Source organism: Equus asinus, chromosome 6 (genome assembly GCF_041296235.1).
Source record: "Equus asinus isolate D_3611 breed Donkey chromosome 6, EquAss-T2T_v2, whole genome shotgun sequence".
NCBI lineage: Eukaryota > Metazoa > Chordata > Mammalia > Perissodactyla > Equidae > Equus > Equus asinus.
In genome coordinates, this window is record NC_091795.1 from 19292371 (window position 1) to 19315295 (window position 22925).

A 22925-nucleotide genomic window follows, 5' to 3' on the forward strand; every position below is an offset into this window, starting at 1 on the left:
AAAAAAAAAAAATGTGGATCTACACAACAGAATGAAAAGCACCAAAAATAGTAACCATATGGGTCAATACGTAAGATTTTTTTCTTCGTATTTAAATCTCTTTAAAAGATAATGGACTGCTTAAACATAAATAATAACAGTGGAGGGTGAGGTTTATAACATGTATGAAATAAATGTAAGATATCAATAGTATAAAGGCCAGAAGAGGAGAAAGCTTCTTATATCATATGTGAAGTGGTACAGCCTGACAGGAGACCGTGCTAAAGTTGCAGGTTTACGCTATAAACCCTAAAGCTGCCACTAAAATAAGAAGAGTTATAGCTAATAAGCCAACATGAGAGTTAGAATGGAATTATAATAATACTAAGTTAATCCAAAGGAGTTGGGGGGTGGGGGGGAAGAGGAAATAAGGAAGAATGAAGAGATTGTTCAAGTAGAAAACAGAGAGCCAGGTGGTAGATTTGAACCTAACCATATTAATAAACACTTTAAATGCAAATACCTGAATTCAAAGGCAGAGACTGAGAGATGGGATAGAAAAGGTTGAATAGCCCAACTATATGCCCACAAGGAGCACGCTTCAAATATAAAGACGCTAATGGGTTAAAAGGATGCAGAAAGCTATTCCATGCTACCACTCATCAGAAGAGAGCAAGGGTGACTGTTAATATCAGACAAAGTAGACCTCAGACCAAAGAATCCTGCCAGGGATAAATAAGGTCGCTTCATAATGACAGAGGGGCCAGTTCATCAAGAGCGTAAACTAGTCCTCAATCCAATCGCAACCCTAGGAGGTGGCTTCTTTGATTATCCCCACTTGGCGGAGGGGGAAACTGAGGCTCAGAGTGGTTGGACTTGCCCGAGCTCCCACAGTTGCCAGCCAGGGGATTCAAAGCCCTCTTTGTCTGACCCCAGAGCCGATCTTACTGTGGCAAAGCTGGGCCCAGAGGAGGAGGGCGGGAAATCCCACTGGGGTGTCTGGGGAGGCTCCCCAAAGGGGCGAGGCTCCACGTTGCTGTGTGGAATGAGCTGACATCACTGGGTGAATCACAGCCTGCATTTGCACACAGGTCCTACCGCAGCTTAACAAGCCTCTTAGTGTTCGGAGGTCCATGCTTCCCAAAGAGGAGGTGGTGAACTCCAGGGGTCTTTGTGCCTGTGGTGCTCCAGCCTGCCATTCCAACTGAGTCTCCACGCTGATGAAGGGGCAGCCTTTTCCCCCATCAGACGCAGCAAATGCAGGAGCCCAGGACCCAGGCGCTGCAATCTCTTTGCTTTTTATTTGTTTTTGTTAACCGTCACTAAGCACTTCCTCTACGTGTGGACACCTTTATAAATGCTTCACATGAAGAAGTAACTTAGCTAATTCTCAAACGAAATGAGTACTGTTATTACACAGGAGGAAGCAGAGGCCAGAGAGATTAAATAACTTGTCCAAGTTTAAGCAGCTAAAAAGTGGCGGAGCCAAACCTCCAACCCAGAGAGTCTGTCTCCAGAGCCCACTCACCAAACCACTGTGCCGTGTGCCAACTGAGGGCGCTGGCCTCTGCCCTCACACTCCAGAAGACAGCTGGCTTCATTTCAATGGATGAGCAGAGTTTGAATTTCACCTGTCCCTTTGGAGATCTTGGGCAGGTGGCTCCCCTCCCTGAGCCTCAGTTTCCAGGTGCCCATGGACGCATCTTGCTGAGCCGCCCAGAAGTTAGTGTTCGTTACACTGCATCTTCCCGTAATGGTGGAGGCTGGCTGGCAGGACCAGACCCTTCTTTTCCTACCTGACCCTCTGAGGTGATTCCCTGCTCTTTCCCTCTGTTGTAGAGCTGAGGGAAGGGAGGTAGGATGTGGTTCAATTACTCACCCCAAACCTCTTCGGTGAGTCAGGGAGGGGCTGGAACAGGAGTCGGGAAAGCAAAGCCTGCCTTTGGCGTGCAGCCGGCGCCGTTTCCAATGGCCAGGGCTTCGTGCCTACACATGTTCTGCATTTTGGCTTCTAATCTCAATATGTAAGTGGAGAATCCGACTGGCCTCACTTGGACAGGATGAAAACCCTTCACCTGCCCACAGGGGAATGCTGAGAGCAGGACTCATTAGTCACGTGAGTCGGGCCCCGGCTGCTTCTCTATGCTTGCCACCTTCTGCTTTTAAGGATTGACGGGGTCTACCGAGTTCTTAAGACTGTTGATATTTAACTGTCCTTGCATATTGCCTCTTTTCTTCGTAGTCGAGCAAACCCAGATTGAATTTCCTCCAGTCGTCTGAGGAGTGGGAAGCAGAGCCCTGACCTCACGCTTCTGCCTCATATGGGGCTGCATCGTGGAGAGGGCACTCTGAGAAGTGGGAGGGGCACCTCATCGTGGAAAGGGTGGATCTCACGGTCAGGATTCTGTGACCTTGGACCTTACCACTGGGATCCTCAGTTTCCTTAACTCTTAAAGCCTAGCACATGGTAGGCACTCAATACGTACTTGACTCTCCTTCTCTTCCCTTTTCCTGGATGTGATTACAATGAAGGATCCCAGCTCTCTCCCCTCGCTTCTCCCCTCCCTGCCAGACCTGTTCGACACGTGTGAGAGCTGCCTGGTCGAGGCCTCCATGGGGTGCAGGCTTGGACCATGGAGGCGAGTCACATTCTGAGCGAATCTGACTCCAAAACATCAGGGTCTACAAAGACAGACTTGGGGCCTGGACAGGTTGCATGCTTCCTGCTTCCCCTCCCTCCCCCACTCCGGGTAGAGCTGTAATTAGCGCCGCAGCTGCTGACCTTGGCCCTGCACAGCCAAATTCTTCCCAGGGACCTTCTACAGTATCCCTTGGCCCTTGAGTGTTACCTGTACCTGGATGCCATGCCCAGGGCCTGTGCCCTCCACGTTGGCCCCTTTGATGTCCGCACTGGAAGATACCACTGTGGGTTCACTGGGCCCTCAGGATCTGTCTCCACCGCAGGATTTTAGGCCCCCTCCATCAGAGCCCCTCCACAAGAGCCTTCTCCTCTCCGCCTCTGGCTGCTCCGTTTTTCCTTGGTGTGTTCCAGAGTCCCACATGGAAGAGCACAACTGGCCAAAGCAGAATAAAAAATGTCTGTACAAAATTGGAGCAGGAGAAAGTCTCAGACGAGATCTACGATGGAGCATGTTGATAAGGTTATCAGCAAACATGTGTTGACCATTCCTTTCATGTTAGACGCGCAGCTGCTGTTTGCTGTTTGGAGATGTAATCCAGCTGGGCAAGGACTGGAGGCCTTATATTTTAAAGATTGCATAAGAAAACGCTGAAACCATTACAAGTGTTTGTAAATTAAAAAAAATAATAAGTGGTGTGATGCCAAGCCCCCTGGTGATTGAGAAGACTTGGTCCCTAGCCTAATCCCTCAGGGAGATTCAGCACCACCTCATTTATTTGGCATCAGCCATTTCCTGGAACAGAGCCAAGGCCTGAAAGAAGCAAAAGAGAACTCTGGGAATCTGAAGAGATGACGAGAAGTCCAGGTGCTGAAGCCCCAGCCCTTACTCTACTCCTGAAGGAGTCTCGCCAGCCTCCACTAGGAGCCTGCTCATGTTTGTTGACTCTCACACATGGGCCTCGGTTTCTGGGTTGCTGCAGAGTAGTAAGGACAGAGGGTCTCTGAATGGAGGCCCCTAACAGTGCTGGTGACAAAAGAAGAGCCAGAAAAACTAGTCTCAAAAATCTGAGAGCTTGGGGCCTGCCCAGTGGTGTAGTGGTTAATTTTGAGAGCCCTGCTTCCATGGCCTGGGATTTGCAGGTGTGGATCCCTGGCACCGACCTAGCATGGCTCATCTAGCCATGCTGTGGCAGCATCCCACATAAAATAGAGAATGATGGGCACAGATGTTAGCTCAGGGCCAATCTTCTTCAAGCAAAAAGAGGAAGATTGGCAACAGATGTTAGCTCAGGGACAATCTTCCTCAAGCAAAAAGAGGAAGATTGGCAACAGATGTTAGCTCAGGGACACTCTTTCTCAAGCAAAAAGAGGAAGATTGGCAACACATGTTAGCTCAGGGACAATCTTCCTCAAGCAAAAAGAGGAAGATTGGCAACAGATGTTAGCTCAGGGACAATCTTCCTCTCACACACACACACACACACACAAAATCCAAGAGCTCAGTGGGCCCCTGCCCAGCCCCAAGGAAGAGTCAAAGCTCTTCTGGAATACAAAGTCCTCCAGGCAGATGGGCTGTGTGCAGGCAGGCACGCCGGTGCAAGGAGGAGTTGTTTGAGAGTCGCCCCTTAGTCCTGGATCCTGCAGATGTACTACTCCCTTGAATAAAATAGATAGTATTTGTGTAAATGCTCAGTCTTTTACAACAATCCCCTGGACATGTATCTCTCAAAACAGATAAGTAGGTCAGCCTGACTTGGATCTAACATGGCAGAGACCATTTTGCTCCCCATCCAATTTCTTAAAAAGAAACAGAGCCAAGAAAAATCCTGGCTGGTGCCTGGGCCATGTGTAGCTAGTGATGCTGGTGGAGGATTCTGAGTGTGAAGGTCATGGGTCCAGCTGGCTAGGAATGCATATGTGGGCAGGGTGGGGGCAAGCTGAGCTTCCCCATATTGCCAAGTAACTGGTCAGCAGAATGGAAGGGGTTCAGTACAGCCCATACTCAGAAAGGGTCCAAGGCCAGATCTGGCAAACCTCCTGAGAAGGGATTGGCTGGGGTCCAAGTGTTGACCCCAGTAGAAAGGCCTTCTCAGTGGTTACTATGACAACATTATCAGCTAGAGCCTTTGCTCAGCCATATCCTAATTTTTCTACGGCATCAGTGGGTCTCTGAGCAACTCCCTCCCTTTCCATTTCATTGATCAGAGACCACTTTCTCTGGATAGATTGAGGGCCTTCAAGAAAAATCCCAACATTCTGGGACTCCAGATTAAATTCTAGGCTTCTCCTCATCTCTGCTGTCACTTTCTGATCATTATGAAGACAATAACCTGTGTGGTTGTAGGGATTTAGAAAGACAGCACAATAAAAATCTCTTTATGGTGATAAATTATTTCTCAACTTTGAAAGACCTTTGCTCCAAGATTACAGAAATCAGCTCTTATTTTTCGAAAGAGCTTTCCATTCTGACTCCCTGAGATTCTCTGAGTCCCTGCTAGGGAAAGTGTCAGGGGCCTATATAGATGTGGCCACCTTTAATCCTCCAACAGTCCTACTGGATTATTATCCTTATGGCTTTCCCATAAATGAAAGAACGAAGACCAGAGGTGAGATGCTATTTCTCCAGATCTAGTAAAAGGTGGAGACAGGGGTTCTAATTCAGATCTTCTAAATCCAAGACTCTTGTCCCTAATTTGGGACCTTGGTTTTTTTTCAGCAGGTGGGGGATGGTAACTTTGTTTCTGGCCACTTGGTTCCATGTTAATTGATGTTATACACTTAACCCTCATTTAACATAATCTTTGATGTTTAAACAAGCCTTTGTGTTTTGCTGTTAACCTGTGGCCATTGGAAAAAATCATCTCCCAGTGAGAAAATCTACATGTCGTATTTGTGAGTATCTTATGTTAGTAGGTCTTACTTGTCAGGCAAATTAGAGTGGGAGAGTAGCAGGCAGTAAAACTGACTCTCATCTCTGATAAAGGAAAGAGGGATTACTAAAATGACCCAAGGACAATCCATTTTATTGGCAACATGCCTTTGAAGATCTCAGCCCAAACTTCTTAAGGGCATAAATAAGGTGACTATAAATTTTATATGGAATGGGTAGCATCCAGATATTTGAGAGAATAATGGAGAGAGCTGGCATCAGTCCTGGGCCAATTTGCCAAAATTTGAATCTACTATATTCTCATCTTACTTTCTCTAGAAATGGCTCATAACTCTCCAGAGGGACTCTCCCTGTCACATCAAGGAAGTAAGGAGGGGGAGAAAATGGAGCCTCGCAAGTTGACTTCTGAATTTGTGATCATCTTAGTTAAGATTCTTTCGGATGCAAGTGAAAGAGATCTGTTACAAACTTGCTCAAGCAGCAAAGGAGAATATATCTTAAGGAGAGAGAGAGAGGTGTGTTCTGGAATCCTCACGAGGACCAGGAACTGGGAAGGGGTCTAGAATTGAGGCAGCTCTGCTCTTCGTCTCTCCTTCGCTCGGGACCCATAGTCTCAGCCTTTGCGTCTCTGGTGTCTGCCCATTCTCCTTCCTCCCCTGCATTGGGGCTGTCCTTTAGCTACGGAGTTTACAGCGTCTCCATTCCAGCTGCACCCTGAGATGCCGTCTCCTAGATCCAGTGCTAAATCCCTGCCTGGCTCAGTTAAGGTTAGGGTCCTTTCCGACTCAGTCCTTTTTGGTTAGGGAATGAAGTCATATATCAAGAACATGCCTGCTGATGCCCCACTCGTGCAGGTGGTGAGACAGTTCTCAGAGAGTGGTAGCTGAGCAGATACCTATTAAAGTATATACGATAGTTTTAAAAATATTTTCTAACTAATCCTTCAGGCTGGTGTATAAAACTGAAGTTTAATTTTGTATATTGATCTTGTATCCAGCAACTTTGTTAAACTGTCATAATAATTCTAATAATGTTCATCGTTCTTTTATGTTTCCTATGAAGATAATCATATCGCCTCCAAAAATGATAGCTTGTTTCTTCCTTTGCAGTTATGTACATTTATTTCTTTGTAGTATTATTGAAGTGGTGAGGACTTCCAGTGCAATGGTTAAAAGCAGTAGTTGACAACAGGCACCTGTATTTTATTCTTGACTCTGAAGGGCCTGTGGTTACTGTTGCACCATTAGGGATGTTATTTGGGGTGGTTTCCTGCAGATGTTCTTTATCATCTTAAGGCAGGTATGTTTTAGCTTTAGTTTATGAAGGACTGTTGTGTGTTTGTATGTGCGTTCGTTTTTTTGTTTCGTTTTAAACATCACATGGATTTAAATTTTATGGAATTACTTATGTACATTTATTTTACTGAGATAGTTGCAGCTTTTCCTCCTTTGAGTCTGTTTATGCGGTGAATTTATGGTAACAGATTTTCTAATGTTTAATAAATCTTGAGTTTGGGGATATATACAACTTAGTAATGATGTGTGTGTGTGTGTTTAATACACTGTTGATTCTGTCTGCTAGTACTCATTTAGGATTTTCCATCTGTTCTCATGAGCGACGTGGACCTGTGTTATTTCTTCCTAGGACTGCCCTTGTCTGATTTGATAATTTGATATCAAAGTTATAACTCTTTCATTAAATTACTTGTGGGGGGATTTTCCTTGTATTTCTGTTCTCTCGAAGAGTTTGTATAAAATCAAATTATCTATTCCTTGAATATTTTGTACAAATACCTGTAAAGGCATATAGGGCTCATAGTTTCTTTCTGGGGACATTTTAAATGATTGCTTCTCTTTCTTTGGTGGTTATAGCTATTCAGGTTTTCTATTTCTTCTTGAGTCTTTTGGTATTTATATTTTTCTAGTAACTTGTCCATTTCTTTTTGGTTTAAAAATTTATTGGCATAAGGTTCATAATGCTTTCTTATCTTTTTATTCCTGCTGTATCTGTAGTTATGTTCCCTTTGCCACTGCTAATATTGTTTCTTTTGCCTGTCCCTTTATCTCTTCATCTATTTTTGTGTTTTTTTCCAAATAATAAACTGTTGGCTCTATTGACCCTCTCCAAATTGAACGTGATTTTTCCATTTCATTGGTTTTTATCTTCATTATTTCTTTATTTCTACTTTCTTTGGGTTTATTTTCCTGCACTTCTTCTAGCACCTTAACTTGGATGTTATCTCATTAATTTTTGCCGTTTCTCCTTTTCTGTAATAAACATCTAAAGTTATAACTTTTTTGTTCTTGCTTGAGGAAGAATGTCCCTGAGCTGACATCTGTGCCAATCTTCCTCTATTTTGTATGTGGGATGCTGCCACAGCATGGCTTGCTGAACAGTAAGTAGGTCCATGCCCGGGATCCAAACCCACAAACCCAGGACTAACAAAGCAGAGTGTGCAAACTTAACTCCTATGCCACCAGGCCGGCCCCATAACTTTTCTTTTTAAATACTGCTTTGACTGATCAACCATGATTTGATATGTAAGATTTTCTATTTATCAATTCTAAATGTATTTCAATTTCCATGATGGTTTATTTGAACCATGAATTAGTTGAGTACGTTTTTTAAATTTTCTAATGTCTACTATTTAAAAATTGTAATAGCCAAACTTTGTTGAATTCTTACTATGATTCAGGCGCCAGTCTTCACATTTTATGTTGATTAACTTATATCATCCTCACAACAACCCTACAAAGGAGAACTGTTATGACCCCAATATTATGTATGTGAAAAACAAAGCATTGAGAGTTTAAGCAATTTGCCCAAGATAGCACAGCTCCTGAGTTGGCAGAGCCAAGGTTTAAACGCAGGTAGTTCAGCTATGGAGTAGAACCATTGTACTGCCTTCTTTTTAGTAACTGTCTTGTTGTTATTGTCATTATAATAATTATTATATTGATTTTTCCACGTAATTCCATTGTAGTCAGAGAAAATGGCCAGTGTAGTACAGATTTTTTTTGGAATTTACTATGACCTACTTTGTGACCTAGAACACAGACAGTTTTCACGTGTTCTTCAGAGAAATGTGCTGTATGTGTGTGTGTGTTCTTTAATTGGGTGCAGGGTTTTTTGTTTGTTTGTTTGTTTGTTTGTTTTGAGGAAGATTAGCCCTGAGCTAACTGCTGCCAACCCTCCTCTTTTTGCTGAGGAAGACTGGCCCTGAGCTAACATCCGTGCCCATCTTCCTCTGCTTTATATGTGGGATGCCTGCCACAGCATGGTGTGCCAAGCGGTGCCATGTCCACACCCAGGATCCTAACCGGCAAACCCGGGCCACCGAAGCAGAACGTGTGAACTTAACTGCTCCACCACCAGGCCGGGCCCGGGTGCAGGGTTTTAAATGTGACCAGGAGATCAAGCTTATTCATGGCATTGTTCAAATATTCCCTATTCTTAGTGAAGAATATTTATTATTTGGTTTGTCTGATCTATCAATTGTTGAGTGGGCTAACATCTCCCACTGTTGATGGTAGATGTGTCAGTGTCTCCTTGTAATTCTACCAATTTTGGCCTCATTATTTTGAAGTTGTGCTCTTTGATGTCTACAGTAGAATTGTTCTATCTTCCTACTGCATTGAGTCTTTGATCCTTCTGGAGTGACTCTCTTTAGCTCTAGTAATGCCTTAGAATGTATTTTGTCCAAAATTAATATTAGGACAAAAACTTCCATTTGGTTGGTATTTATCTGTTATATCCTTTTTCTTTAAACTTTTCTGTATTACTATATTAAATTTATGTTTCTTATAAACAACACTGATCTGGCTTCTTTAATTCACTCTCGCAAGCTCATTTTTATCTGTTTAGTCCAAATACTTTTTGCCGTTGCTGATATGTTTGAAGTCATTTCTTCCATCTTACTCTGTGCTCTCTAGTTGTTCTGTCTTATCTCTGCTTATTTGGCCTTCTTAATTTCTTTCAGATTTATTATTTTTTTCCCCTTTCCATTCTTCCTTCTTCCGGTTTTCACTCTATTTATGTTCATTTCGTGGTCACTGTAGCAGTGGTAGCCTGTACACAGATCACACGAAGTCTAGAGTTAGTTATCGTCTTTCCTTTCTTCCAACAATACAAGAGCTTAGATTCCTTTCGCTAATCACCAGCTTCCACCTTCTACAGTATCGTTGTCTGTTACTCCAGGACTGCGTTCTTTAGTCCTACAAATTAACCATCATATTTATTTTTATGTGGAATCAGGGTTTCTTTTACCAATTTCTTTGCCGGTAACTCTTTCTTGCATCCTTTAAGTCGTTTTCCTTGTTCCTAGAGTCCCGTCCTCGGGCTTCCATTACTGTGGGTCTATGGTGGTAGACCTCATTTTCATGTGTCTGGATATGGCTTGATCTCATGCTCAATCTTGAAAGATTGGGTACCATTAAGTGTAGAGTTCATGGTCGACAGTTATTTTCTCTTGGCTCTTTGAAGTTTTTACTATTGTTCTGGATTCCCTTGTTGCTGAGGCATCAGCTGTCTGTCTAATTGTAATTTTTCATGGCAATCTATTTTTTCTCTCTGCTTCTTTTAAGATATTTTATATTTTTGATGATCTGTGGTTTCACTAAAACATATCTAAGTATGAATTTATTTATTTATTTATTTAAGATTGGCCCTGAGCTAACATCTGTTGCAAATCATTCTTTTTTTTTTTTCTCCCCAAAGCCCCAGTACATAGTTGTATATCCTAGTTGTAGGTCAATCTAGTTCTTCCAAATGGGGTGCTGCCACAGCATGGCCTGATGAGCGGTGTGTAGGTCCAGGTCCAGCATCCAAACAGGTGAACCCCGGGCTGTGGAAGTGGGGGCTGCGAACTAACCATGTGGTCACCGTGCCAGCCCCTAAGTTTGTTTTTTATCTTTCCTATTTGGGGTCATTTGGGTTTGCTGAGGGTGTGGATTTGCGTCACTTGACACTTCTGGGAAATTTTAGGCCAATGTCATTTTGAACGCCGTCTCTCCATGTTCTTTGCATGATCTCCTTCCGGGGGTATTAGGCTGGGAGCTGCATCTGCTGCCTCTGCAGGTTCCAGTCTGCTGATTGTGATCTGTTCTCCTGATTGTCCCTTATCTCCCCTGGTGTTTTGTGATTTTTTTTTTCCTTGAGTCCATGACTTTTGGAACTTTATCTTGGTAGTTCTTTCAGGCCAGAGAGGACGTGTATTTACCTCTGCTGGGAGCCTGGAGACTGCAGCTCACTGTAGACCGGCCCCTCCGCGTGGCTTTGAGGGCCTCGTGGGAAGCATGCATTCTGGCCCCAGATGCAGGCTACGGCCGAAAATTCTAAGGAGAGATGTTTTTTCCCTTCCACCCACCCCAGAGCTGAAACTAGCAAATTTCCTCATTTTCTTTTTGAGGGAGGGGTGGTGTTCTCTTAGCCCACCCATGGTAGGCCTTGTTTGTCAGAGGCCTGTGTTTGCATCTTTATGTGACCTCTTACCTGGCTTCAACACTTTCTACCCTTTTGGAGTCATGCTCCCTCACTGTGTTCAGCCTAGAGTATTTTTATCAGCTTAATATGCATTCAAAGTGATTTTTAAAAAAATATTTTATTAAGCATGTTTTTGATGGTTTCTACTGGAGAGTTAGTTTTTTTAAAGACTAGTCTGCCATATTGCCAATGACAGATGTCCCAAGCAAATCTGCCTTCTCCTGCTCCTTGCAACTGTTTTTGTCCCTGGGACTCAGTCCAAAGGACCCTCCATTTTTTTTCTTTTTTTTTTTGTGAGGAAGATTGGCCCTGAGCTAATGTATGTTGCCAATTTCCTTCTTTTTGCTTGAGGAAGATTGTTCCTCAGCTAACGTCTGTGCCAGTCTTCCTCTATTTTATGTGGGATGCCGCCACAGCATGGCTTGACCAGTGGTGCTAGGTCCGTGTCTAGGATCCAAACCTGCAAACCCTGGGCCACTGAAGTGGAGTGCGTGAACTTAACCACTACACCACCGTGCTTCTGGAGGCTTTAAATACTACTTATATGGTGAGGACTCTCTAATTTATATCTCCATCCCAGATATCTTTCACATCTCCAGAGTCTTGCATCTAACTTTCATTGGAACCAGTCCTCTTGGTTGTCTCACTGATTCTCACATCCAGCATTTACAGATGAATGTTTGATCTTTCCTCACAAATATACTCCTCCGCCATGATCCTCCAACTCAGTGACCACCACGCCGTACACCACTGCTCATGGGGCCCAGCCTTTCTCTTTCTCATGTGCACACCCAACCCTCTCCAGCTCTTCTCCTTCTATCTCAATGCCACCCACGTCTCCCATCTTCACACCAAAACTAGTCCAACTCCTTCTCTCTTGCCTCCAATAGGCTGTGCTCACTCAGCAGCTGGAGCCGTCTTTTAAAATCACAAGTCATTTTATTCCAAAGCTTAAAATTATTTTATGACTTTACATTACAACTAAACTAACATAAAATGAATCCCCGAGATGGCTCCTTAGGCTCTAAGTCAGCTTGACTCCTGTCTGCCTCTCCAATCTTATCTGTGGGCCACTCTGTGCCCCATTCTCTACCTCCAGCCCAACCTTGTTTTTAGTCCTGGAAATTCTGGGCTCCTTCATGGCCTTGGGGTGTTTGCACACGCTGTTCTCTCACCAGAAGCAAGTTTTCTCTCATTCCTGGCTTGGCTGACATCTCTTCTTTAAGGTTCCAAGTTGAACAAGCCCTCTGAAAACTTTCTGTGACAGCTAGGTTTGAAGAGGTCTTTCTTGTTATTTTTTTCTCATGGAATCCAGATCTATTCTTTTCTGGCACTTACCAGAAACTTTTAAAATTATCTGACCAATGCTTTTCTGTCACCTGAGGACGGGACCATGTTTATGGTTTGCAGTGTGTAGCATGGTGCTTGTGACACGAGACCCTCAGTATACATTTCGTGGTGGGACCCACAATTGAATTCCCTCCCATGCACTCTCCCCAGTTCGTAAGCCCTGAGGGTGCAGTCTTACCTCAAAGTGTACAGGGCAGGGCCAGACAATTCGCCGTCACCTCCATCAGAACATCCATCATCTGCTGGGCCCTAAACTCTGGCTGCCAGAAGACCCCACTGATATCACAGCGGTCACAGGAAAGGGTACAGTGAATTTCGCACACATCAGCTGCCTACACATAGGGGTTTTCCCCCATTCGGGGCATTGGTATACAGCTATGGGTATAAAATTAATACAGCTCTCCTGGTCGGTGGGTCGGTATCTATATTTTCAATTGACCCTCCCCCTCCCCAACAAATAAGATTGATTTTTGTCTGTTTCTTCTTCTTTCACATTAGTGAAATTTACCCTCAATGTATCCAAAAGGGGGGAAGAAAGCCTGTTTCTAATTTGTTCTGATACATTTATTAAATGTAATCATACAGTAAAAAAAATTCAGAGATGTTAAAAACAGCAGGAAAATATTAAACTTTCAGTGTACAACATTTGATTCATAAAATATGTTTTGTGAGGCTCTCCCTGAAACGGGACACAACCTTAATGACATTCACAATTACTTGCTAAGAGGCTGGATGTAACCCAGAAGGCAGAGATAGAGTAACACATCTTCTCAATGTGCTCTTTCTTCGCGGAGGCCAGGTTCTGGGCTGCGTCCCCCATGAGGATCCTGCTGGCTTTGGGAACGTGGAGTTTAGAGTTCCCTCTGTCTATTCCACATTTCTTTTTTTTTATTAAGAGTGAAGTAAGCTAATGGAAAATATTATTCACTTTTGGGGGATGAAACCTGTTTCTTCCCTCATTCCCCTCTTTTTTCTCATCTCCCCCCACTACCCCAACCAGAAACGTGTAAGCAGATGCCCCCACTTAGGAATCCAATGTGGAAAGAGGAAAACTTATGGGAACTACCATTTCATTTTTTAATGAAAACCCAAAGTGCTATTGAGTGCCTTGAGATGATGGCTTAGAGAAGGATTTCTTTGGACTCCAAAGAGTTTACTCATTGGAGAAGCACTTCACGTTGATTTACCTCTGGTCATGAGCAAGCAAGATTCAAGATAACACTTCACACACACACACACACACACACACACACACACACACACACGTGTGTGTGCATGACTTGGGCTCCCGTAAGAAAGTACCTCAGACCAAGTGACTTAAACAAGAGCTATTTATTTTCTCACAATTCTGGAGGCTGAAGATCCCAGATCAAGGTGTCGGCAGGGCTGGTTTCTTCTGAGTCCTCGCTCCTTGGCTTGTGGATGATCGTCTCCTCCTCCCTGTGTCTTCACGCTGTCTTCCCTCTCTGTGTGTCTGTGTCCTAGTGTCCTCTTCTTAGAAGGACACAGGAAATGCTAGGAAGAAGAACAAACTGAGGGAAGGAGGTGGGGAGTGAGAGTGGTGGGTGGGGCAGCTGTTGTAGACAGAAGGCCCAGAGATGGCCTTCCTGCAATGGGAACTTTGACCAGAGACGGAATGAGATGAGGGAGAGAACCCCATGGAGATCTGGGGGGGTGCTCCAGACAGGGAACAGCACCGCAAAACCCCGGGGAAGGAGGCAAGGCCAGGGTGGTGGGAGCAGAGCGGGAAAACCTCACTGACCCTCAACTTCCTCACCCCTAAACTGGGATGCTGAGATGTTGTAGTGAAGAGTGGAGATGATACATCATATGTAACGCAGAACATAAAATTGTCTGTCAGTAATGGCCTCTGTGACTGTCCCTTCTCTCTGCACATCCTGTGGTGCTGGTTTATTAAACCTTGTGAAGGTCACAAGTGCTGGGTCATGACCTGGCATGGAAAGCGTCTCAGGCAGCCATGTGCAGTCATATTTCTCCTCCCTCCAGAACATTCCATGGCTCCCTTTGCCCACATCTGCTCTGTTGGTTTCTGGGTCTCTCACTATCTGCCTCCCCCTGACACCGACCTCCATCCTTGCAATCCCCAGTTCCCATCCCAAGCTTTTTTCTTGGGGGTCTTTCTTTCTTAGGCACCCTTTTATTTCCCACCTTGTAAGATTATAGATGATTTTATCTTTTTTCCTTTCATTTTTCTCTATTTTCTGATTGTTTTAATGCTTATGCATTGCTTCTAGTAATTAATAAAAAACCCCAAAAATTCACTTTTAATTAGAAAATGACACAGACACATACACAAAGTGTTTGTAATCCTTTCTCCCCAAAGAATTAGGCCCCCCCCCCAAATTTAGAATTTACTTTTCTCAAGACGGCGGCAAGTCCGCAGCCACTAAGTTCTCTATGTGGCGTGTTTCTCTAAACTCACACACGCAGTCACACAGGACACGGGTGCCTAGGACTTTTTGAACCTTGTTAGTTTCTAAACGGGTCACCTCGGATGTCCCAAGGATGTCGGCTTCTGTGACGATGGGCCTCTCTGGCCTATTCTGAGGAAAATATGCTCCTGGTAGTTTGAGGAGATTAGAAAGGGCAGTCGCTGCCTTGCACGTGGTTGGCGTTTGGGTTTTCTCTCAGCTGTTCCGTTTTCAGTCGCCTGCGGGCTCTCTGGGGCCTGTGAGCCTCGTCACCTCAGCTCTGTCAGGGCTCCGGAGAGTCCTGAGTCTTCAGAACAGACACGCGGTTTGACTCGGTTTTCAAACGAGAAGAGGGGTTCAAAGCTGAGTTTCACCACCTAGAAGAGAAATCAGTTCTCTTGCATTTGAAGAACTAGTTCATAGAAGGTAGAAGTTCTTTGTGTTCACAGGACTCCACTGCCCGTCCTCTGGGAGAATATTGGTATTTTTTTGCTGATTCTTTTGAGCAGGTTATCTCTCAGGCTCTCATGGCCTGGTTTCCAAGGCAGAGCGTGAACAGTCCAGAAGTGTCTGATAACAACGAAGGACCCATTCCTCCCTCCTTTCCGGGGGGAGCCCAGAACAAAATATTCAGAGGACACGTATTTAGTCTCTTCAAAATTATTATTTTGAGCACTTAGCAGCTGGGCTTCTTATGTATAACTGAGGTGGGAAATTTAGTGTTAATCTTGTCCACAACAGAACCCGAGAGATTGTTCAAGAACATTCCGATACGGCCCTCAAGCCTCACTTTCTTCATCTGTGAAATGGGGTAACGCATACCTCACAGGGCTGCTGTGAGGATGAAAAGCATGAAGTGAAATGATAGACGAAGTTTGGGTGAAGCATCCAGCACAGAATCTGGCTTGCGGTGGATGCTCGATACATTGTAGAATTATGATGATGAAAATGAGTCAGCCATGGCCCTTGCGGGGGAAACACTCCGAGGCACGGTCACATTCAGTCAGAACCTGATTTCATGTGGTTTGCCTGTGGGGCCGGTTTAACCCTGTGGTTATGTTGGGGGGAGATGGGCTGAGGGGAGGTTGAACTTCTCCAGTTTGGAAATGTTCCTAATTTTTTTTATCCATAAATACAATCGGTTTACCTTTATGGAAGTCATTAAGATTCCTGTGGGTTTGTGGAGACCCCTTTGCTTCTGTAAACTATAGATGACAACACTGTCCCGGTGGCCTGCCCAGACTGCCCTGCCGCTGAGGGGGAAAAGGGACGGTGGAGGGGCATCAGAGGATGGCTCTCGGGGCGGGAAGCGCTGACGATCACAGGACTTTAGGGCTTTGCAGGCAGTGGTACCCAGGAAACGCTGCCTTCTGCAACTCAAGTGACTGTTTTCAGAAATGAAGCTGGTCCCGCAAGACGTTAAGGGCGCCTGGAGATTGGAGGATGTGGCTGCCCCTATGAGCACCCTTCTGGGACCCTCTGTAGCCCCTGCGGCTTGAAAATTTCAACAGGGGCTAAATCTCGTCATTCCCTAGGCAGAGCTAGACTGCTCAATGCAAAGCCTCCTGGGAGAAGTAACAGGAGAGTCGCCTCCCATATTACTGACTTAGGCAGGATTGATTTGTGGACTCGGAGTTTGAGAGTGAGGAAGGTTCTAGAGATTTAATGGGGGGAACAATGAACTGGAAGGCACAACGCGGAGGCCCCCAGGAGGAGAAAGGCCTGAGGCCAAACAAAGGCAAACTTTGCTCCCATCACGTTTGCCTGGGGCTGATCCACTTCCTCCCGAGCAGCAGATTCTCCCCAGTTTGTGGGCAAAACACTATCAACGCTTTGAAAATGAGCAGCAGGTGGCTGTTATTTAAATAAAGATTTCAGGAAGTAAAGAAGAAAAAAACTAGCTGGAGGCTGGAGTGTAAATTTGTGATGCCGAGTATTTAATGATATTAAGATGCAGGGTGGACATTTAGCATTTTCGCGTTGTCTCCCAAGAATCCTGGGTTTATTTGCTAATTTTAAAGGGGTTTGGGGGGGGTAGAAGGGAGGCATCATTCTTCTGCATATTTTAGGGCACAATTACTAATACCTTCACATGTATTAGAATTGACAAGATTTGGGAGAGAGAGAGGAAAAAATCAGGATAATTTGTTGAAATACTTTGGAAAAATATGACATGGCTGTTTTCAAGTGTTTTTACTACTAATGAAGGCAATACCTAAAATAATATTTATGCACCAAAGGCTAATGGGATGGATCAAAGTTCTTAGATGTCTATTCAGGGTAGGAGAAATATAGTTATTTTCTTCTTTTCAATTTTCTGTATTTTTTTTAATTTCAAAGAAAATGTTAGTCCTTTTTAATGATGGGGTTGCAAATTTAAAATGTGTTTCTTTTCTTTTTTTTTGCAATAGGGTTACATGATGGAAAACCGAATCTCCGGCTTGAAATGTGACACAGATGTGTTTGTAACTTTTGAAGGTGACAATGTTGTTCTCCTGCAGGTAAGATTCAGGAAGTGTTTATTCTTCTTAAACAGCGTAATTTTCAAGATTAAGAGTTATCCAGAAATCTGAAGTGTTTCATATGTTTTATCTTTATCTGATGTCTTCATTTAATTGGCAGGTGTTTTCCTGTTGGGCACTTGGTTTTTGCAGTCAAGAATGGGACGATTAAATTATTTCTCTCTGCTGATCTTTGACATGGAACTGCATCTTTTGTGGTTTAAGAAAATTACTTCTTGTACATATTGAGTCAGATTCTTCTACTGCGAAGGCTTTTCCCAAAGAGTATGTAAGGCCCCGGAAGATGAACAGGCGAAAGACATGAAAAGTCAATTTACAAAAGGAGGGCAATTGATCAGCTTCACTAGTGGTCAGAGAACTGCACGTGAGGGCATACCGCGGTGCTGTTTTCTTTTCTCTATCAAACGGACTCGTATTTAAGAGCCTGTGGAAGTCCCAGGATTGATGAGAACAAAACGGGTACTCTGCCATACTGCTATTGGGCTGTGTGTGGCTCTACCTGTGGGACTGTCTAAGGTAATCATCCTAAATACAGAAAAACTGTAGGGCACAAGCGTTTTCATTAGTATGTTATTTATTACAGCAATAGTGTTGGAATCTAAATTTTCAACAATACGAAAGTGATTCTGTAAATCATGTTCTGGCCACTCAGTGGGGGATTATGTAGCCTTTAAAACTGTACTTACAAAGAGTTTATTACAGAAATTAAAAACTGATGATTTGCTAAGTAAAAATGATATAAAATTGTATATAGAATGTGATCACAATTGGGTGTTTTTATAAAAGAAGAATAGGGACTTCGGGTTCTGCTAAGATGGAGTGGCCCTGTCCCTCCCAGGTCCTCCAGCCTGGACATGACACAACAAAGAAGCACAGGAAGACTCTGAAAGGGGGGAAGAAGGAGGCAGGCTGCCTAGGAACTGGGACTGGAGGAAGCAAGTGGCAGTGAGTTCTCGGAACTTCTTTATTGTCCCCCATAAATCCTGGACTGGGCATATATGCCCTGAATCTCTAACAGGCACAGGCAAAGTATCCAAAGCCAGGGAAGATGGTAGCATAACAGCAGAAAACCTTGTAGGCAATATTCACTCTACCTCAGCCACACACACACCAATGTCAGCAGCACCTAGCAAGAACTGATCTTCCACATGGCTCCAATCCAAGGAAGTAGGCCGTAGCAGCTAGCAGGTGGTAGCACTCCCATTCCCCCTCGTGGTGGTGGTAGAACGGCTGAGCAGGGAGTTAATCTTCCATCCCCTGCCTGGTGGAAGGAGGTAGAGCTGATTCTCTCATCAGGGTAATGTCGGCAGAGCCCATTGGTGAGCTAAGCCTTCAACTCCACACAGCAGGAACAAGACCCTGTGAAGTGACCTAAGGTGGGGCTAATCACCAGTATGCTTCCACCCTCTACCCCAGTGTCAGCAGGGTCCAGTGGGGAGTGGAGCCCCTACCCCTGCCTGGCATCAACTAGACTAAACCAGGAGGTGTGAGTCAGGGCTAGTTGCCACTCCATATTCCCCCCATCCCCGGTGTCAGTACACCCAGTGAGGAGCTAAAGCCACACACCCACACTGCAGCAAGAAACTAAATCGACAGTGTGAAGCAGGACTAGTGGGCACTCTGATCCCCCCCCTCCCTGCTCTCTCACTCCCATACCAAAGGGGCCCAGTGGCTCCAGCTGAGCTCCACTCTCACCTGGCATCAATGGTGGAATTAAGTGGCATGAGCTGGGATGGTTAGTACTCTGTTCCCTGCTCCCCTAGTTTTAGTGGGAGCCAGTGGGAAGCTCAGCCTCTCTCTTCATCCAGCATCAATGAGGTGAAAAAAGGTGGTGGGAAACAGTGCTAGTTGGCACTATGCTTCTCCACCGCCTTCCTCTGGTATTAGCAGGACTAAGAGAGAGCCAAAGTTTCACCCCACTTGTCTGCAAGGAGGTAACGTGAGTCGCTACACAACTTTTGCCAGAGTGGTATTGGTGGCAGCACTGGGAAGCTGAACACACACACCTATCCAGACCCTGTTCTATACCTCAAGATTAAATAGAATCTCATAATATAATATCTGAACACTCTAGATACAATAGAAAATTATTCCTTATACAAAGAACCAGGAAAACTACAGCTTCAAATCAATAGATGATGACGCTGAGAAGATGATGATGCATTTGTCAGATGTTAGAATTATCTGACAAAGATTTTAAAGTACCTATTATAAAAATATTTCAAAGGTAATTACAAATCTTGAAACAAATAAAAATAATAGAACATTTCAGGAAAGATAGAAGAAAAGAGACCAAATGGAAATTATAGAATTTAAAAATACAATAACTGAAATAGCAAGTTTGTGGAATGACACCAATAGTAGAGATGATAGAAAACAGAATCTATAAAATTGAGGACAGATCAATAGAATTTATCCAGTTCGAACAGAGTGGAAGAAAATGAACAGTCTTAAGGACCTGCAGAACAATAGCAAAAGAGCTAGCATTTGTATCAGCATCTCAGAAGGAGAGGAAAGAGGATGAGATGAACAAGTATTTTAGGAAACAATGCCTGAAAACTTCCCAAATTCTTGAAAGACGTGAAACAGCAAATTTGAGATGGTGGATGAATCCCAAATAGGATAAAACAAAGAAATTCACAACAAGACACATCATAAACTTCTGAACACTAAAGGCAAAGAAAAAATCTTGAAAGCTGACAGAGAGAAATGATGCATTGCTTCTAGGTGAACATCAATTCAAGTGACAGAAGATTTCTCATCTGAAACCACGGAGGCTAGAAGGAATTAGCACAACATTTTCAACTATTGTAAGAAAAAAACAGTAAATTGCAAATTCTATATTCAGTGAAAATATATTTCCAGATTGAAGGGGGGAAAAGATTTTATCAGATTGAGGAAAACTAAGAGAATTTGTTGCTAGCAATTCTGCTCTTAAAAAATGGTTAAAGGAAATTCTCTAAACAGAAAAGAAAATGATAACAAAAGAAGGCTTGGGACTTCAAAAAGGAAAGAGCATTGGAATGTGTAAAAATAGGTGTAAATATAGTACACTGTGCTTCTCATGAGCTTTCAGAATCATATTTGACATCTGAAGCAACAATTATAACACCTTTTGGTGTAGTGCTCAATGTGTGTAGAGGAAATACTTCAGACAATTACATTTTTTTAAAAAAGGGAGAGTACAAAGTCCTAAATGGAGGTAAGGTTTCTACACATGACTCGAAGTGATAAAACATCGATACCACTAGGCTATGTTAAGTTACACACATGGACGCATGAGCATGCACATGTGCGTGCACACTCACACACACAGAGTCATACTTAAAGCAACCACTAATAAAACCATGCAAAGTTATATACTAGGGAAAAAACCTGATAGAGATGAAGGGAGAAAAAGACAAATCAATAATTATAATTGGAGACTTCAACACATCACTCTGAGCTGTTGATAGAACTATTAGACCAAAACTCAGAAGGGATATGGAGGAACTGAACAACATAATAAACCAAGAGGACTTAATTGATATATATATAGAACACTGTAGCCAACAAGAGCAGAATACACCTCTTTTCAAGCACTCATGGAACATTCAACAAGATAGACCATATCCTGAGCCATAAAACAAACCTCAACACATTTAGAAGGACTAAAATCGTACAGAGTATGTTTTCTTACCATAATGGAATGAAACTAGAAATCAATAACAGAAAGACAAGAGGAATACCTCCAAGCACTTGGAAATTAAACAACATACTTCTAAATAATCCATAGGTCAAACAAGGAGTCTCAAAGGAAATTTAAAAAATACATAGAATGAATGAAAAGGAAAAAATGCATTCTGAATACTAATATAAGGATTGAAGCACTTTATTTCTCTTAGCTCCATATTTTGCAGTTAGAGGAGGCACTTGCCTCAGCAGTGTTTGCCTGCCTGGGGTGGCATTATGCCCCTGGTAGAGTGGCCTCTGTCATGGATTAAGGCTGGCTCCCCAAGCTCAATATCCTAGTCCCTACCATCGGCACATTGGGCCCAGCAGCCAGCCTCCCCTTGTGGCATTAATCTAGGGGAATTCTACTTCACTCTCAGGACTTGACAGGTCACACCTCTGGTCCTTGCCTGTGGGAAAGAGGCAGCACCCTGCCCTCCCAGTTAGCTCACTTTGGTTCAATGTGGGGACTTTTTCATATGATTATAGCCAATCACCTCCAGACCTGACACCCAATAGAAGTCTCATTTATAAACTAATGGGAAACACACCCACATACCAAATATGTGGGATGCAGATAAAGCAGTGCTGACAGGGAAATGAATAGCATTGAATGCTTACTTTAGAAAAGACAATAGGTATCAAATCAATAATCCATGTTTCTACCTCAAGAAAATATAAAAAGTGGAGCAAAATAAGCATAAACTAAGCATAAGAAAGAGAGTAATAAAGAAAAGAGGAAAAATCAATGAAGTTGAAAACATTAGTGAAAATCCATGAAAGGCGAACCTAATTCTCTGAAAAAAATCAATAACATTGATAACACTCTAGCAAGAATGACAAAGATAAAAAACAAGAAGACTCAAATAACCAATCTTAAATATGAAAACAATAGATATTTCACTAGATATCCTGTAGCAGTTAAAAGAATAATGAGAGAATATTAGAAAATAATTTTACATTAATCAATTTAATGACTTAGAAGAAGCTGACCAATTCCTCAAAACCTACAAACACCCAAACTCGACCAACTTGAAATAGACAACCTGAATAGTTCTATAATCTCACAGAAATTGAAGTTTTAGTAATATCAAAAAAGCTCCTCCCAAGGAAATCTCCAGGCCTAAGTTTCATTGGAGAATTCTATCAAACATTTAAAGGAGAATTTTACACAATCTCTTTCAGAAAATAGAAGAGAAGGGAACACTTCCCAAATCATTTTACACAGCTGGTATTACTGACATGAAAAGTAGACAGTATGAAAAAGGAAAAACTATATATCAATAATCTCATGAACTTAGATAACAGGAATCCTCAACAAAATATTAACAAATTGTAAATTGTAGCCGACAGTGTATTAATTATTATACACCATGACCAAATGGAATTTATTCCTGGTATGCAAGACTGCTTCAACATTCAGAAATCTATCAATGTAATCCATCATATAAGCAGACTAAAGGAGAAAAAAATCATCTGATCATATTGTTTTACAGAGTTACATAGTTAACAACTGTTCATGATAAAAATTCTCAGCAAACTGGGAATAGAGGGGAATTTTCTCAACTTGATAAAAAGTATCTACAAAACATATAGCTAACACCATGTTTGCTGTGAAACACTGAATGCTTTCCCCCTAAAATCAGGAACAAGTCAAGGATGTCCTCTGGCACCTCTGTTATTCAACCTAGAGCTTGAAGTTATACCAGTGCAATAAGGCAAGAAAAAGAAATAAAAGACATAGAGATTAGAAGGGAAGAAATAAAAACTGTCCCTATTTTCGGATTACATGATTGTGTACATAGAAAATCCAAGGACTCTACCAAAAAAACCCTCCTAGAACTAATAAGTGAGTTCAGCAAGATTACAGGATAGAAGATCATTACACAAAAATCAGTCACATTTCTATATACGAATGG

At 43.0% G+C, this 22925-nt stretch overlaps 1 protein-coding gene across 9 annotated transcripts in view; it reads left to right on the plus strand.

Moving 5' to 3' along the window:
• The window catches only part of ACOXL (acyl-CoA oxidase like), a 359669-nt gene that overhangs the window by 196176 nt on the left and 140568 nt on the right, over nt 1-22925 (plus strand). For all 9 annotated transcript variants that reach the window (XM_044772863.2, XM_070511750.1, XM_070511749.1 and 6 more), the window contains one exon: nt 17185-17274. In XM_044772863.2, coding sequence (XP_044628798.1) covers nt 17185-17274 — 90 coding nt within the window. The remainder of the gene's footprint in view (nt 1-17184; nt 17275-22925) is intronic.